Source organism: Scophthalmus maximus, chromosome 17 (genome assembly GCF_022379125.1).
Source record: "Scophthalmus maximus strain ysfricsl-2021 chromosome 17, ASM2237912v1, whole genome shotgun sequence".
In the NCBI taxonomy this organism is placed as follows: domain Eukaryota; kingdom Metazoa; phylum Chordata; class Actinopteri; order Pleuronectiformes; family Scophthalmidae; genus Scophthalmus; species Scophthalmus maximus.
In genome coordinates this window covers 6,352,320-6,369,867 of record NC_061531.1, presented here as the reverse complement: position 1 = coordinate 6,369,867, position 17,548 = coordinate 6,352,320, and the positions used below count along the sequence as shown (strand labels likewise).

At 43.2% G+C, this 17,548-nt stretch overlaps 1 protein-coding gene across 2 annotated transcripts; it reads right to left on the bottom strand.

Annotated features, from left to right (window-relative positions):
* Positions 1-426: 426 nt before the first annotated feature.
* On the bottom strand, positions 427-9,443 carry sox10 (SRY-box transcription factor 10). 2 transcript variants are annotated; one of them, XM_035614967.2, is made up of 4 exons: positions 9,289-9,443; positions 5,979-6,818; positions 3,622-3,890; positions 427-3,462 (listed from the first exon to the last, which is right to left on the bottom strand). In XM_035614967.2, exons 2-4 carry the CDS (start codon positions 6,410-6,412, stop codon positions 2,669-2,671), a joined length of 1,497 nt encoding a protein of 498 aa, XP_035470860.1. In that variant the 5' UTR covers positions 6,413-6,818; positions 9,289-9,443; the 3' UTR covers positions 427-2,668. The 2 variants fall into 2 exon arrangements, with proteins under 2 accessions (XP_035470860.1, XP_035470861.1); XM_035614968.2 differs by having other exon boundaries at positions 3,730-3,890.
* Positions 9,444-17,548: the final 8,105 nt, after the last annotated feature.

Genomic DNA, 17,548 nt, shown 5'->3' with positions numbered 1-17,548 from the left:
ACACATTCTCCCCAGCGTCTCATTCACTGCCTAGTGCACATACGCAGCACCCTCACTCATCTTAGTCTTCCAGCTCATCTCTGCTCATGGTCAGTGGTGGGCTGCTGTAGCTGTGAGCAGTGTTGCAGGCAGCTAAAGTGAATTATCCATGAGCTGAGCAGATTATTCTGAGAATGTGAGCAGTGCTTGAGCCGTTGGAGGCCGTGGTGGTATGTGCCTTTGTAGTTTTGTGTAATTAATAATAACAAGATGGGAACTTTGTCAATTTCATAACAGTAGGGCTATTTCTATAATGGGGGACACGTGAAGATATTCAGGTTATTGTTTATTGTTGCTGCACTGTAGTTGTTATTCAGGCCTAGATGTATTATTTATTAACTCCATAATTTGTTCCACAGTGAAAATGTTTCAAGAGGCAGACTTGTATCAAAGCAGAAATAATAGCTTTATTTCAAGTGAGAGTAAAGAGATCATTAGTCATCATCACATGTTTAGGCTTGCGGCCCTGCTGTTATTTAGAAGTTGTGGCGCTGTGCTGGCAAAAGTTACACAAGAACGAAAAGCTTAAATACTAAAATGGCATCAACAGAAAGGTTTTCATCCAAATGGAGAGCAACCATAAACTGCACACACAAACACAAAACAAATATAAATAGATAATGTAAAATTCATGGCAACATTACAGACGTTTAACACAGCAATACAAATGTAAAATGACTACTTGGTTAAATAAAAACAGGCTCAAAGCACCAGTGGACCATTAATTAAAACAAGGAGTGCTGCATGCATATTGTTTATATCTGTGTCCAGAAATGAAAAAGAATATTTCTGTGATATACATAAAAAGTAAGTAAAAAGCAAAAAGGATTCTTTTTTTAAGATACTTAAAGAATAGTGTAGAAGACAGAATATAAAAGACATTCCCAGAAAAAAAAAACAGGTAAACTAATAGTTTACAAAAAAAATGATAAAGACACAATCTGGATTTAACAAAACACAGCTTGTTGCCTCTTTTCTGTGTGTTAGTAACAAGTATTAGAGACCAGGCACATTTTATTTTTAAAATGAGGCTGTATTAACTCCTGTAGGCTTTCTTCGCTCAATCTCTGGCAACCGTTTATCATAAATGGCATCACCAACACCGAAACTGTATTAAAATGTGTTTTTCTTTTAAAGATACAAAAATGACAATAAAAAGATGTGACATTGCAAAAAGTTTATCTGTGGCGAAGAAAAGGCAGTGGTGCAGGAAAGTGGAGATAATAATGGCAACAAGCATTTGACAGCATAAATACAATCAATAGTTAAAACAATGTAAAAGCTTCCATTATGTAATCAGTATTCTGACATTGCAATCATGGTCTGTGAAATTAAACCATCCATGTATAAATAGCATTGTCTTTTACATGAATCTTCTACATGAATACATCAAACACTAACTAAAATGATCACATCAGTGCCTTTGTGTGGAAAAAATGCAACAGGATTGTTTGACATCAATAGATTAAAAAAAAAAATTACAATACGTCAAGTTGGAAAGATGACAGATAAGAGAGAACTATTTAGCTACACAACGTAAGGTAGTTTGTAGTGTCTTGTTGGGAGAAACATCCATAATTTCAGTTTCTTGTCTATTACTAAAGTTTTGGTCTTAAAACTTTGGTTGTTTTTACAAATATTTCATATCTGTATTCATCAATATATGTACATTTGTTACTTCAAGTACATTTTATAGACTATCCTGATAATAGTCAGTCAGTCAATCTTTTTGACTAAATATACATTTCACTTAACAAAACTCAACAAGGTTTTATGGTGTTTGTCTTCCATGTATGTCCATTGTACAAAAGGCATTTGAAGTCAACACAGCACAATAATTTGAATTAAATAGGGACTAATGTGCCTCATAAACCAACAGAATGTTTTCAGTATTTTGTTGTACTGATTTCTGAAAGCAATACAAAACTAACATGTGTTTGAGAAAGGGTCAATCTTGCCTGAGAAATAAATGGGCTACAGCCCAATGATTTGGCAAGCCACAAAACATTTCATATAGAACAACTCTGACTACCTCTCAGTCACGCCCTTCATAAAACAGGTCAAAGTTCTGACCTTAATTCCATATTTAGATGTTAATTCTTACTGTGTGCCATGGTCCCTGTTGCTACTGACCCCTTTGTTCACTTGTGGGGTATACACTACAACGCGCCTCCTTCGACACACAGTGAGTCAACAAACCAATGGGGTCATGACCCGTTACCATCTGTGAACACTTTTAAATGTGTTGTTGAAAGTGCCAGAGGCATTGCTGCTGTGAATCTAACCTGAAACTCTGCAGTGGTTGGTGAGTGTTTTTTCTTTGCACCCTCAAAGTAACACTCCCTGACTCCTACCCTGTGCGCCTCTAATAATCGACCGCGCTCCGAAAGCAGCACGCTCCAAGCTCATACTTGGGCTGCGAAAGCGTTTCTGCATCTGGGAAAGCGCAGTGCGGGGATTCTCCCCTCCAGCCTCCCCAGCCTCCTCCTCCGGTGCCTGCCCACTCCCCCCAGCCGAGACCACTTTGACCTTCGATGCCACCAGCTCTGCTGTTGTCGCTGCTGATGCTGCTCCTTGGGTCTGCCATGGGGGCTGAACCTGCACCGGTGCCCTCTGGTCTCGTTATCTGTCATGGCCGCGACAGTGTAGTGTAGACGGGCTGTTCCCAGTGTGTGGGGCTGTGTGACTGCGGTACACTGGCTGGGTCAGGGATGGGTGTGTACAAGGGTCTCTGGGAGGGCCCCATGTAAGAGAAGGCTGAGTACAACCCCGAGGCCTGGCTTGAATGGGCGTAGTATGACCCTGAGGCTTGGTGATCAGCATAATCAGCAAACTGAGCTCTGGAGGCCAGTGAGGGGAATGCAGAACTGTAGTGAGGAAGGCTGAGGGGTGCGTAAGTAACATGGGAACCTGCAGAGATGGCCTCTGCAAAGTGCCCCCCAGCACCTCCGGCCTCACTCTTGATCTGGGCCTTGGATGGGTCTGAGCCCAGAGGGGAGCCATGATGTTGCTGCGGAGGCTGCTGCTGCTTGGAGAGCCAGGCTGCTGAGTGTCCACTGGCTGCTGCCAGAGCTGAGGAGATGCCATAGGTGTACGGCGAAGCTGGAGAAGCTGTTGCAGCTGCAGCTCCCCCGGCACTTTGTCCAACCCCCGGGTGCCCATTTGGGGGAAGATATTGGTCAAACTCATTGACATCAAAAGGCTCCATGTTGGCCATCACCTCATGGCTCATCTCACCAATGTCAACATTACCAAAGTCAATGTGAGGTTTCCCAGATCCCGGAGCACCTGAGCTTCCCTCCGCTACCGTTGTACCACGGGAGCCCCCATTCCCAGCAACCTCCCTCTTTCCATCCCCTGCCTTCCCAGATTGAGGCTCTGTCTTGGGAGTTGTGGGAGGCGTTGGAGGACTGTGGCTCTGACCTGTAGGAACACAAGACAACATGGAGTTACAGCTCTTTTTCTTTACTGACAGAAACCATTATTTGTCGGTCTGCCACACCGGCCACTTGCATCAAGGCTAATACATTGTTGCGACAGGGACGATATCAGTGTGGTAGTGGAAGGGAGCCCGCAGCCCACCTGCAGCATGAGGGTGGTGCCCATCTGCCAGAGGGGACCCGGCTCCCCCACTGAGGGCCATATCCAGGTGGAGGCCCTTGTAGTGGGATTGGCTGTGGCTGACCTCACCCTCCGAATGGCCTTCGGCCTCACTCCCTGAACCGGAACCAAGCTTTCCATTCTTGCGGCGTCGTGGCTGGTATTTGTAGTCTGGGTAGTCCTTCTTGTGCTGCTTCCTCAGCCTCTCTGCTTCCTCGATGAATGGTCGCTTGTCGCTCTCATTGAGAAGTCTTGGATAAAACAAAATATGAAGGTAGTTGTGTTTATTTTCTTAGGAGATAAGAAGAAAGCTCTAAACAATCAAAATTAGGCCACACCTTTTTGTTGCGGTATTTACCGTATTCTACAAGATGAAGCAAAGGGAAAAAGAAATTCAACTTTTCATTTGATAGACAAAAACAGCTACATAAATACAAAGAAACAAACACATTAAGATGAATTCTTTAAGGCTCAGTATTCTGGATATTGATAAATGCACATCAAAGAATAACAACACTGTATATGGGTGAACAGTGAACAGATAACAGTGATGGGTTCGGCAAAATACTTTCCATTTATAAAATTGATCAATTTTCTGTTTTAGTTGCAGAAAGTAAAAATTCTGACTGTTGCCTCTGGTAGCATATCCCTTCACTGCCTCTGCACAGCAGTATCTAATGTCATGCCGGCCAGGGTTTTTTTCAGTGCTAGACAGTAATGAAATAATGCAGGGGCCAAAGAAGCATCCTGTCTGAAAACAGTGAACTGAGCTCCTAGTTGCTACTGCTGGCAGGAATGGCATGAGAAACCCCTGACCTTCCTCAGCCTCCCTGTTCAGAATGTTTCTGGGGCAATTAACCAATCATGCCTGGGCCCAAGGTCAAGTCTTCATCTAATTCATTTTCGATCCCCACAAGGTTAATGAATTTAACCTTTCTGACCTTTCTCGTCCGGAAATAGTGAGGATTTTGTATAGGAAAGCAGCGAAGAGGGAAGGGATTCTGTTAGAGACTGGATGGTTCTGAAAGAGGTTTAAATTTCAAGAACTGCAATGGTTCAGTGATCAAAGAGCCTGCGATGTTAACAACTAGCCCCACAAAGGAATTCAGTCGAACTGTTGACAGAAATATTTTCAGAAGACATTTCAAAATACTTTTTAAATGCCTTTGTAAACAAGTAAATTAACTAAAATGAGCCAGTTCATTTTTAAACATATAAAATTAAAGTTTAATCACATTATAAAATGTCCCACTGCTTTTAACTTTCAGAGCTTAAAGGCTGTACTGTCATTAGGAGCTGAGCGGCTCTGAAAAACAACTTTACTCCCTCAGGAGCCAGTTGCTCCAGCAATGTGGCCAAGAATTAAACAGTGTATAAAATTAGTCTGGATTTGGGAGCATGTGACCACGGCGCACTCACAGCAGATACACAAGACAGTGGTTCTTATTTCTGGCGAGCTGTGACCAAAAAAGCGGGGAAATAGGGCAGCAAGGCCTATCTTGTCTCCCGAAAGTCATACTGACTGATTTACAGCAAATACATTTCATAGTAACATCATGCCATGGATAAACTTACATGGGGGAATCAAGATCACAGTTGTGTCCTCGTTCATTAGAAAATGACAGCCATCATTATATTAGGAAAAACTAGAAAGATTTAAGACAAAATTAGAGGGATGAATACTCTGTGCACAAATGCCTGCATGTGTGTGTCGTTCTGTGAAGTATGATCATCCTACACAAGTAGTAATGACATAGGTGTGAGCTTGAAACCGGCCTGATGTTATGCATGCGAGTGAGAATTATGAAGATTAAATAAAAATTGTGAGATATGATGGGGGATTCAAGGTGGTGAGGTGATTCTGCTGCTCTGAGCTTAGGGAGCTTTTATTTTGTACGTTTCTTTAAATATTAAGCACAACAACAGGATTCATTTCTCCAGTTTATTCTTGAAATATTGACCAAAAAACACTGACCATTGTATTGTCCTAATTGGGAGCTATTTCTCCTAAACCTCATCCTAAATATAACCTCTGACTCAAATAAGCAAATATGTTCATTGGAAGCTAAGGATTATATTCAGAATTTATTTATGGAATGCCATAGTTTATATTTACATGTTACCTGGTTAGAATAAAGTCAAAGAGCAGTAGCCTAGATGTTGCTTTTTAATTTATTTTGAGTATCCCCAGACCCTGTCCAAGCTGAATGTTCTGAAATCCTCCAACACCCCTACTATCTACTGTACTGTGAGTGTGAGCTTCACCAGAACATTACAGTCATTGGACAGTAGCACTCAACTCTATCAGGACTCAACTCTCCACAAAGTGGCCTCCTCACCTCCAGAGCTTCCCCAGGGTCTTGCTGAGCTCCGCGTTGTGCAGGTGTGGGTGTTGGTCGGCCAGTTTCCTCCGCGCCGCCTGCGCCCACACCATGAAGGCGTTCATGGGCCTCTTCACGTGTGGCTTGCTCTTTCCTCCGGTGTTCACGCGCACGGGCATGGGCACGAGGGTCCAGTCGTAGCAGTTGAGCACCTGGCTCACCGCCTCGCGGATGCCTGCAGGGAAGCGGTCGTCCTCGTCTTCGGATCTGGCCGAGGAGCAGCCCGCCGACGTGTCATCCAGACCCGCCAGCTGTGCCTGCTGGGTCCCGTGGAGGGGCGAGTCCCCCCCGCCGGTCGCGCCGGAGGACTGGCCCGGGGACAGAGAGCGACTGTCGTCCGACATCCCGGGACTGAGCTCAACCTCCGACAAGCTCTGCTCCTCTCTCGACATCTTCCTAGACACACAAACCTCCAGGTGCGCAGATAGGGTGCACGGCCTGTTCCTAAATGCTCAGTTCTGCCTGTGGAGTCCCTGTTCCTGTTAATCCTACAGAGTACGGAGTGTCGGTCGACTGCTGTCTGATCTGTCTCTCTGGCTTCGTCTAAGTTATAATATAAACTGCCAGTCTGTCTCTACTCTCAGCCTCCGTTGCAAAACTCTGTGAGGATTCCACATTAAAGTTCTTTCCATCCGGGTTGTTGGTATCATAGGCGGCTCAGCGCGCACCTTGGACCCCAGTTTACCTGCTAATGCACAAATGTCAACGCCAAACGCCAACTCACCCGCACTCACTTCCCTCCTGACTCCCCTTCTCTCTCCTCCGTGTGTCCCGCGATTGAAATCCAGCTGCAGAGACCTGAAACAGCAGAGCGACGAGGAGTTCAGTTGTGTCAGAGGCAGTGTGACAGTCCCTGTTCCGACACCTATACACCAACTATGCCTCTATAGGGAGGAGGTGCTGCTATCTGCTCAGCAAGTCGAGACAGTGAGAGGGAATTGGACTCGATCCCATCACAGTAATACAACATAAGGATTGCAAGATTGCCCCACCCAATTTTTATTTTTTACCAATCAAATGGTCCTTTTTGTCTTCACTGTTCACTATAGCATTCATACAAATAATGAGTAGACTCTCAGGTGATTCCTCTTAAACATCAAGGGTAAATATTTGTTGATGTGAAACAAGGTTATAGGTACAATGGGCCCATTGAGGCTTCTGGAATAAAGTGTAGATTTGGCATAAAAGACACCGAATAATCGCCAAATTATTCGTTTTTAAAAGTCTGATGAAAGTGATTTTTAAAAAATCTGCGTCTGGATTTTTATGTATGTAGAATATTTGCAGTTGTCCAGCTCATGCACAGACCCCCACCAACCCCCCCTAAAAGCTACTGTTTAAGGTTTTGCAGTTATTCCAAGCTCCCCGGAGAGAAGGTGTTGTAATGGTACGAGGCCGCGGCAGCACAGTCCTCGGATTTGTGCTCCGCGGCTCTTGGATAAACATCGCCTGGCGCTGGAAACATAAACTCCGTGTGAGTATATACGTGTCGGTGCGCGCGTGTGAATCGGACACAAGTCTGTCTGTTGGAACAGGAGCGCGGGTGTGTATCGACGGGAGAAAAAGTGCGTCCTTGTTTTTGGCCGTTGAGTCAACGCCCAGCCCCCGAACGTTACGTCCTGGTTGTGAATCAGCAACGCGCCGGTTAGTTTTTCCCAATTTCGGGATCATGTTGCAGGAAAATCCGGCATCTCGCCCTGCTCGTCCGGTGACATTATGAAACAGGTTGTCCGTTGAAGAGTTTGTGGTTACCTTGTGCAGGTTAAGTGGTAGAACCTTTACAGCACCTAACCCCAATCCCCTTAAACGCTTTGCTTTATACTTGAACATTATTTTCTTTATGCATATTTGGTAATATTAATTTCTACTCAAACTGGTCATTTATGTGTTGCTATAATAGTCTACTGTTTTAGACTGAATGTATGTTTTTAAACGAATCAATAAATTAAGATTTGGCTTATTGCAGATAATGTGTAGTGTGGTGGCTCTTCATAAAAGTTCAACGTATTCAACCAAAACCAGCTTTTAATCAACATCAGCACAAACAATATAGCTGCTTCGCCATCTGTCCGAGGTGCATTACTGATGCATGATGGTTGCTTGCCACCTGGTCACTCCGCAGACTGGCATCACGGCCCCGCTGAAGGGAATCTCTGTGCGTAAACGTCGTGCGCAAGGCACCGAACGCCTCATTGCGCGCGCGTATTTCTGTGTTGCCAGGGCACGCGTCTCGCATGTAATGTCTTATGAAAGAAAGCAAAGAGTAACGGCAGTCACTTGACCGAGTGGTGATAATTTCCTTTCGTCACATGGGCATATTAATCATAAGGTATCGTCTGTCTTTCAGGCGCGGCGGCTCAAATTAGAACAAAATAAATAAAGACACTATCTATCCGCTTGACACGCGCCCGTCAGTCTGAAATAGCTAATTTCACGAGATGCATTATCTGATCCTTTATACTTTGATCTTCTACGCACCATTTCAAATCATGCCTGCGTGTTGTTGTTTTTCATTACTGGGCACATTTGTTGTGCGTAATGAATTTCGGCCATGTGAACTCATTATCGCCGCTCGATTTGCCAATAAGTTGGCCTCAATTTGCCTGTTCGAAACTTTGTGTCAGGATTTTTCTTTCAATTAGTTTTACAATAGCTCAGACTTGTCTGTGATGTATGTTTGGAGGTTTGTCAAATAGTCTCCTCCAACTTCCAAAAACAATAAATACGTTTTTTTTTAAAGCTATATGGGTATGAAAAGTGATTATCCTCAGTCAGTCAAAAGGAACATTATATTGAATTTGAAGAGGGAAGATGTTACACCGATGACAACAAAAACAAGAGGATACCTATACACTATATAATATCACTATATTTTTGAAATGTTGATGGTCACCAGCTGTCATCTGAAACTGTCAAAGCAAGTTTTTACCGTTTCTAAAGTTTTTAAACAATTACAACAACAAAATAATAATCCTAATAATAACAGCACCAGGCTATTCTCGGACGATTCTACACAGAGAGCAGGATGGGTGAAATGTCCCAAATGTGATATTGAAGTTTCAGAAAGAACAAGCCCCAAGACTCACAAATCCTGAAACGCTATCTAAAGATTGTCGTTGCGATGTTAAGGATTATTAAGGATTTTTAAAATCTATTCCTGAGTCGGGCTTCTTCTTCTTTGTGTTTCTGACGAGCAGAAATAATCAGATGGCAGAGTCAGAGCAGCAGCAGCAAGGGAGGAAAGAGATGGAAATGCTAAGCGCCTTACTTCAGCAGTGAGAAAAGGAGGTCGCCGGTTTAGCACGAGAATCCGTGAGTTCCCGAGTTTCCAAAGTGACGCTCGATCCCCAGCCCCCTCGTTGCGCTGCCCAAGTATGAATGCCTGCTCTGTGTGTCGGTGCCGGGGCTTAAAGAGCTCCTTGTACGAGGCCGAGAGGGGAAAAAAAAACAGAAAGATGCTGGGGGGGCGGACGAGTCTTAAAGGAGCAGCGCAACTGTTGGCTGCAGAGCAAACCCTCCGATGTCTGATTGGCTGAGCAACAGTTTACTCTCTCTCCCCCTCCCTCTCCCCCTCTCTCCCTCTCTCTCTCAATCAAAAAAGTGGAAAAATATGAAAAGGAAATTTGAGGTTTTGTTTTTCTCAAATTATTCCGAGGCTGATCACGAGATTTGATTGCGCGTGTCTTGTGCATATGGAATTTTCCACTGGGAGGACTAGCCTATAGCTCCATGTTATATACTGTACCTAATATGTGGACCCTGCTGTGGTTGATTTACATAGGGGGAAATGTATGGTCGCATTACAGTATCAACTCGTGATGGGTATGTTTGGTGTCGTATTTCCACACCTGAGAAATCCTACAGGCCTCCTGTGTTTGGTGTTAATTTGAGAAGAAGTTCCTGTGGGGGGCCGAGAGAGCGCGACGCCCTGCAACTTATAGAAACTCACGCGATGGAGAAAACACGGGCAACATCTTCATTGATTTCATCAAAAATGCAAACAACACAAGCAAAAGAGGCATCAGACACGCTCCGCAGGCTACATGTCCATGCTATTCAACCGCGCCGCTAATAGGCTAGACACAACACGGGAGCTCGCTGCGACAGGTGACGAAAGCGTGAGACACAAAACGTGCGTTGTTCGATGTGTGACTTAAGTTACTGAAGTTGTGTGTTGGAAGATTGAGCTCCAGCTGCAAACGTCCATCACTTTTTTGTGTCCCCTGCACACTTCCGTTTCTTGCAGTGCGTCTAGTTGCGGCGTGTCTGTCTGACCGGTTGTGATGTCTGTGCTGCAGCGCATTTGTGTCGTCCAATTGTTGAAGATATTTTTCCTTGATTTGCTTGTGTTTTGTCTGCATATGTGCGTTTTCTTCATTTGTATTTCCTTGAGCTCTCGGGGCCACCGTAACCTCATGCAATCTGCAATTTTTTTTCTGAAATCATGACATTCATTTCACCTGCAGCATCTCAATGACAAATTGTAGCTTTGTACCAATCCAAAACATACACTGTGAGTAGCCCATCAATTGTAAAAGCATTCTAAAATGAGACACAATTAAAATAAATGTGTCTTTTGTGGATAAGTCATGTTTGACAGATTTTACATCAGCTGAGAAAACTGTTCTCACCAAAGTTTAAAATTGCAGATTTCAGAAGATGCTCGAAGGCAAAACAACATTCTGGCAATGACATATTCGCAAATCAAGAAAACCTGATTAGAGGCCTCATCATTTCTTGAGAGGACAAGAGGGAGGAGGACACACTGCTGCGCAGTTCACTGAACATGCCGCACGCTGGTGATCTCAAATAAGATGTCAGAGGGCAAAGTGTTGCATTTTGATAATGGGGCTCAGATTTGACGAACCTTTGCAAAGCAACCGATTTCAGATACATGGAGAGGTCTGGTCTTTTTTTGGACTTGGCCAAAGTTTTCTAATCTCCATCAGCAATTAAACGAAAGACTTGTGCACAGTCAGTTTATCCTCTTTGTTTTAGGGTGAAATGTAAAAATTGAAGCAACTTCAACAAAGCGAATGAAAGATTGAAGTGACACATTAATCCACTGCTTAAGATATAAGTAATGACCCTTTCATAATGGTTTATCCATCGAGTCTGTATTCAACCAGGTCATCGTGTATATAATCAGACTCTGCTGCATCATATGTCCAAGTGCGCGTGCGTTCTCCCCAGTTACATCACCGCCCCGCACCGAGAGCAGCCGCGGCGCGCGTCTCCAACCGAACCGTCGTGGTGTGGAGGCCGCAGAAAGGCGAGAGGGGACAAACACGATCTGTTCCTCACAACAATGAGCCCCGTGTCCCCCGCCAGGCGACACACACAGAAAAATCACCACTTTTCTAACTTTTCTCTTTTCTTCTTCTTCTCCACGATCCATGAGTGTTGCCTGTGCAGCTCTCTGCCCCCCCCCCCCCCCCCCCCCCCCCGCCTGTCTTTGTTTCAGGCGATCTCAGGTGAATTGTAATCGTGTGATCAAAACGAGCACCCCTTCCCCCCTGAAGTGAGGAAAAAATGGGGGGAACAAAAAGCAGTTTTGTGTATAAAAAGAAAAAAAGACAAGAAAGGGAGCTAAAGGCTTGTGTCTTCCCCCCCTGCCGCCACTCTTCACCCGTGTCTCAACAAACGATGACACCGCCTATGGGGGGGGGGGGGGGGGGGGGGGGGGGGGGCTCAGCCCGGGGGCTGTGGCCGGACCGTCCGGCTCCTGGAGCTTCAAACCGGGGGACCCTTCAGAGAAACACTCCCGGGGATTTCTCTCCCTCCGTGCAGCTGAGGACTTACGGCCTCGGTTTGACGTGAGTGTTTGTACTGGCTTGTGTGTGTGTGTGTGAGAGAGGATGGAATAATGTTGGTGTTATTTAAGCCCATGTTCTGGCCACGATTTAGAAGATTTATACACTGGCAACATGTTTCAAAAAATGTACATTCTAGTCTAATTCTTTATTTTCTTTTATTTGTTGTCAGGAGAAGTTGTTCTTTCAACGCTCAGTTTGTCAGAAAATGTTTCCTTCAGAATATTAACGGGTGACTTGACAGTCTGCACAGAGTCAGTTCAGACAGAACATAAATGAATTGAACAGAGATGGATGAACCGTTTGGGGGGGGGCAAATTAACGAGCATTTTTATTTAAGCTCGACACATTTAACCCTTCAACCTTCCCGTTAGGCCTTAATCTATTATGTATTATTAGACCTTTTATTTAGTGTGTTTGCCAAACGGCCCCGTTCTGCTGCTGCATAAAAGAAGGCCACCCATTGAAAATATATACTTTAACTATATTTAACTATTTTTCAGAATGATTAAAATGGACTTTCATCAAGATTTCTTTTTTTTTTATTCCAAAGGGAAATTAAAACTTTCAATTTAACCAAATACAAAATTAGATAATGCTTCTCTAAAACTATATCAGTGGAATTATTGATTCAGATTTTTCTTTTAAATTGAATAAGCAGTTGGCCCAGTGATTTAATATGTAACTGCCACTGAGCAGTTTTTACATTTTTCAGATTCTTGGCATGAATTAACTTTGATGATGTTTGGTGAGTGATAATATGGACATTTCAGAACAATTTTATATGATTTGTAACCGTTGAGCCTCACTGCAGCTTGAAACAGTTTTTGTTTAAATAAGTAAAAAGTTTTTGTTGCACTGACTTTTACGATAATCATTAAGAACCAGACTATTTTCCAGAAGATTTACAGCATAAACAAAGAACAGAGGAAAGAAAATGATGCTAGTTTGAACTAGAGATGAACGATCACACACACACACACACACACACACACACACACACACACACACACACACACACACACACACACACACACAGACACACAAACAGGCAAGAGAACAAAATGATACAACCTTTTCCTGTCATGTGACGGGGATGATGTAGTTTGTTTTGTAGCAGACATAGATACACAAACAACACTTTGAGGTCAGCAAGGTTTCGCAGATGCAATGCCTAACAGGCCTTGCAGTCCTGTGACCACGAGGCCGGGGCCCCACCCAGGGGCCAGGCCAGAGTCCCCTCAGATCTGTAAACACACACCACCAGGCCCGCTCCTCCACTGACATAACCCATTCCTGTTAAATGTCACGTATCTTAAGTTTATGTTTCGTTTAGGACCCAAGCTCGATCGCTACTGGAGATTCACCCAACAGCACGACATGAAAAAAACAAATCGACCCACAAAACAAAACGCTGACCTTTAAATTGTAACGGAGCCTCAAATCCTGTGTGAAACCCGCCGGTGAAAATCAGTTACTGAGCCGACCTGCCCGATGACGTCACTGTCTCTTCACAAGAAGTGAACAATACACAAATACACATCAAATGTAAAATTAAAAAAAATAATTAACTGTGGGGCACACCCGATTTAGAGGAAATCAGAGGAACAGAGATAATAACATGAAGTGACTATGCATATTTCAATTAAATATGTTTTTATTTATAAACACAAAAAGTAGTCAGAAATCATTTTTGTAACCAAATGACTTGGTGTATGTGGACGTCACAGAGTTGTAATATAAATATATATATTATAAAACCAGCATGGTTGGTGGGATCTATTTGTTTTCTTCAGGAAAAGGGAGCGTCGCCCTAGTTGCCTGTTTTCTGGTTCAGGCAAATAATCACATAATCATGTGGTAATACCCGCTGAGTCACAAGAGGCAGGGATCCGTCCAAATGGTGTAAGAATAACTCGGAGATGAAAGTGATGGAAACAGAAGAAAAAACCCTCAACTTATGTAATTGTGTAAATGGTAGCCCCCGCAGACGGGAGAGGCCAAAGGGCACAGATGACCCCGGCTCACGGTCCAGGGGGAGGTCATGCGAATGTCTAAGGTTGATCCTTAAGTGGGATCAAGTTGGACTATCTGCTTACTGATGTAACTCATTGACAATACAATTTATATGTAGTTACATATCATGTAAATATGGTGCTGCCATTCACTTCACTAGATTAAAAAAAAAAACGTTTTAAAAACGATCATATTGGATTTTTTTTTCTCTTACATTTCTTCACTCCTGTTTTGTTTTAAGGTAAAATTAGGAATTTAACTGTTACAGTTTGTAACAATTTGAAAGAATTGAATTATCTGATTTGACCTTGTGTGCCATAGGGTCATATATATGGTGGTGCTGGTGTGGATGTGGGCCCGTTTAGGAAAACGTTGTCCCCTTGTCCATAATCTATAATGGCTGGCCTGTGTAAGATAAAATAAGAAAATCCTTTATTCGTCCCACAACGGGGACATTTGGGTGTTAGAGTAACAAAGTGGATTGCAGAATATAAAAAGGCAACAGATCAATTTATAGAAAGATATATAGAATACAAATACTATATACAGAGCATTAAAATTAAGCATTAATATCTTTTTATATTTTGTACATATCTGTGTATGTGTAAACACACATGCCGAGTCACCGTAGTATCATTTAAAAGCAGGATATATTGCTCTTTTACTCACAAACACACTCTTTACGCTTCTTTTTCCACTCACTGTTTTTTACTCCCGTTCTTTCTTTGTCTCCCTGCATGCACCTGTGCAGGACAGAGCAGGTGTGTTGGTATTTGGCCAGTTAATTGAGTCAGTCAAGCTTACAGAGGGATCCTGTGGCCCACTGTTACTGCATTTATTAAGTCATTATGGAGGTAATCAACCCCGTCTTCTTTTTGACAGGAAAAGCAGAATTCAGTCTCGAGTTCCTCTGGGGTGGGGGTCAAAGGTCAGGATTAACTACAGAATGACAAGTGGAGCTGGGGGAAAATCACAAGTTTTGCTCAAGTAAACCACAGAGGTTCCAACCTCTCTATCCTTGTTCTTTTTAAGTAACTGAGCTTCTACAATTTATAGATTCTCCCAAAGTAGTGATAAATATAATAATAATAAATCGGGTTACAAAGATATGTCTACCTCTCCCTCCACAAAACATCATCAATACTTTCTATTCAACCATCTTCCTTAGTAAATTAATGCAGCTGTGTTACATTTAAATAGGTCCCCCCTCTTGAACATCTGTGAATCCTGCCTTTGTTCCGATAGCATCAAAGTTCTTTAGTGTTAGTCTTGTCCTTGAGGAACTGGTTACGTGTGTGTGTGTGTGTGTGTGTGTGTGTGTGTGTGTGTGTGTGTGTGTGTGTGGGTGTGTGGGTGGGTGGGTGTGTGTTAGGGGTTGGCAAGAACTTGGACCAGCTTTCACTGCAGCTGGGTAGTGAGGTTGGGGCCTGTGTGTAAAATGTGGGTATGTGCTAATTTATTTGCATGCGCTTCTGTGTGACTGTATGTGTGTGTGTCTGAGTGTGTGTGTGTATATGTGTATATATATATATATGTGAGTGTGTGTGTGCGTGTGTGTGCGCGTAAATGTGTGTGTATGTGTGTTTGCATGCCTGCATGTGCTGCAGCGAGACACGGGTGGGCTTCAAGAAATGGACAGTCCCGCCAACCGTCCTAGTCAGATGGGGATGAATGGTGGTGAAACGTGTGTGTGTGTGTGTGTGTGTGTGTGTGTGTGTGTGTGTGTGTGTGTGTGTGTGTGTGTGTGTGTGTGTGTGTGTGTGTGTGTGTGTGTGTGTGTGTGTGTGTGTGTGTGTGTGTGTGTGTGTGTGTGTGTGTGTGTGTGTGTGTGTGTGTGTGTGTGTGTGGCTACCTTAGTGAATAGCCCATTGTGTGTTCTGCTTCATATCTCCGCTTGCAAGCCAAAGGAAAGAATCTAGTTACTTCAATTGTGTGAGGGGGAACATCTAAAGGAAATTGATATATGGGGTTTGAGATGGTGGTGTATGGAGGTGATGGTGCTGGAGGGGGGGTGGGGGTATTTGGGGTAAGGGTCCCGGGTGAGACGGGGAGAAAGAGTTCAGTTACCGGTGGCTGATCCCTGCTGGTATTCTGTAATCAACCCTCTACTTGTTTTTGAGAACTTGGATCATATTTCCTGATTTCATTGTCAGCTGGTGTTCCTAACTATGTGCTCATTTACTCTTCATCATACTATGCGTAGAGTTGCAGCGTTTTGTTCGAGTGTGTTAACAGTCAACTATAAGAGAGATCACCATCTAGCCAAATTAATTGCAGGTTAATTGATAACACATACATTGTGTACTTTGCATCTATTTTTAAAAGTACATACTCAATGGTTTTCTGTCCATATTACCAGTACTCACTATCTCGTTTAAAAAAACGTCTTCACTTTACGTAACAAAATGACATAATTCCACAAGTGTCGCCGAGTTATACTGAACATATTAAATTATTAAATGTCAGGTGTACTCATAACTTTAATGTGACTGCACTGTGCTAAATTAAAAGTTTTGTGAGAAAACTGTTTCCAATAAACTTTTAAGTTGAGTGAATGAAACGGGTTTTACCGACTCTAGTCTTGAAACACTTTGAAGCAACTTGGCTTTGAGTCACTGACTCTTATCAGATTTGCACGGTGTATCACTCCTCGTGATTATGTAAAAAAAATTGATGGATGTTGGGACATGTGACTTGAAGCCACCAGTTCAGGTCTGCATCAATGACTTTTTTTATACTTTTTAATACGTGTATACATACACTTACGTGCAGACACTGAAAAGTGTCACGCCCCCCAGTATCTGCCGAGACCAGCTCTTAAAGCTGTGGCGTTTCTCAGCCCTGCTGCAGCTGTGGCAGCAACAAGAGGCAAAAGGAAAACGGGGGACGATGCTGGAGGAATAAGTGAAAGAGAATCCTCAATAGTGCCTTGTATCCATCGCGACTGTCCCCTGTCTCCCGCTCAGAGCAAAATCTGTCACATTATTAATTTACTTACAGCAGACCCTTCATCGTCCATTCAGTGTGAATATGTGTGTATATGCGTGTGGTTTTTGGCATGAAAACCCTCTCGCACATCTCTAAACATATAAGCAGATTTCATGGTAAGATTTGGAAACTCCCAAACAGCCCATCTCTGTAGGACAAGGGAACATGCCTGAAAAATGGTAATTGGGCAGAATGAGAGGCGAGGGAGGAGGAGATTGAGTCATTTGCAGGGAAAATGTTAAAAATGATGTTCAAGAATCCGAGCGGGAACAACGGTGTCCTTTGTTCGGACGCTTCTGCAGCATGTCTGGCCGGTTGTTGTTTGGGACATCTTCACACAGCAATGATGTGCCTCTCGAAAATGTTTAATCGCAGTGATTCTATCTCAGAATGTTTTTCCCCTTGGACACGAAACAAAATTCTCATTAAACATCTAATTTAGCTTGACATCCTGGTAGCCGAGCAGAACAATATGGATTTCAGACTCTTGGAAACAAACCGGGTGGAAAGTTACGCAGTGCATTAACTCAAGTACTGTATGTCATATATAATTATCTTATAAAATATGATACGTTATCAGTAATTATGCATTAGTAAAAATTATACAATATGACGTACAGTTTACTGGGACCTTCAACCTTTAATACCTGTTAAATATAGATTTTTTAGAAACACACAAAACAGATGATCATCTCATAAGATATGATTTAT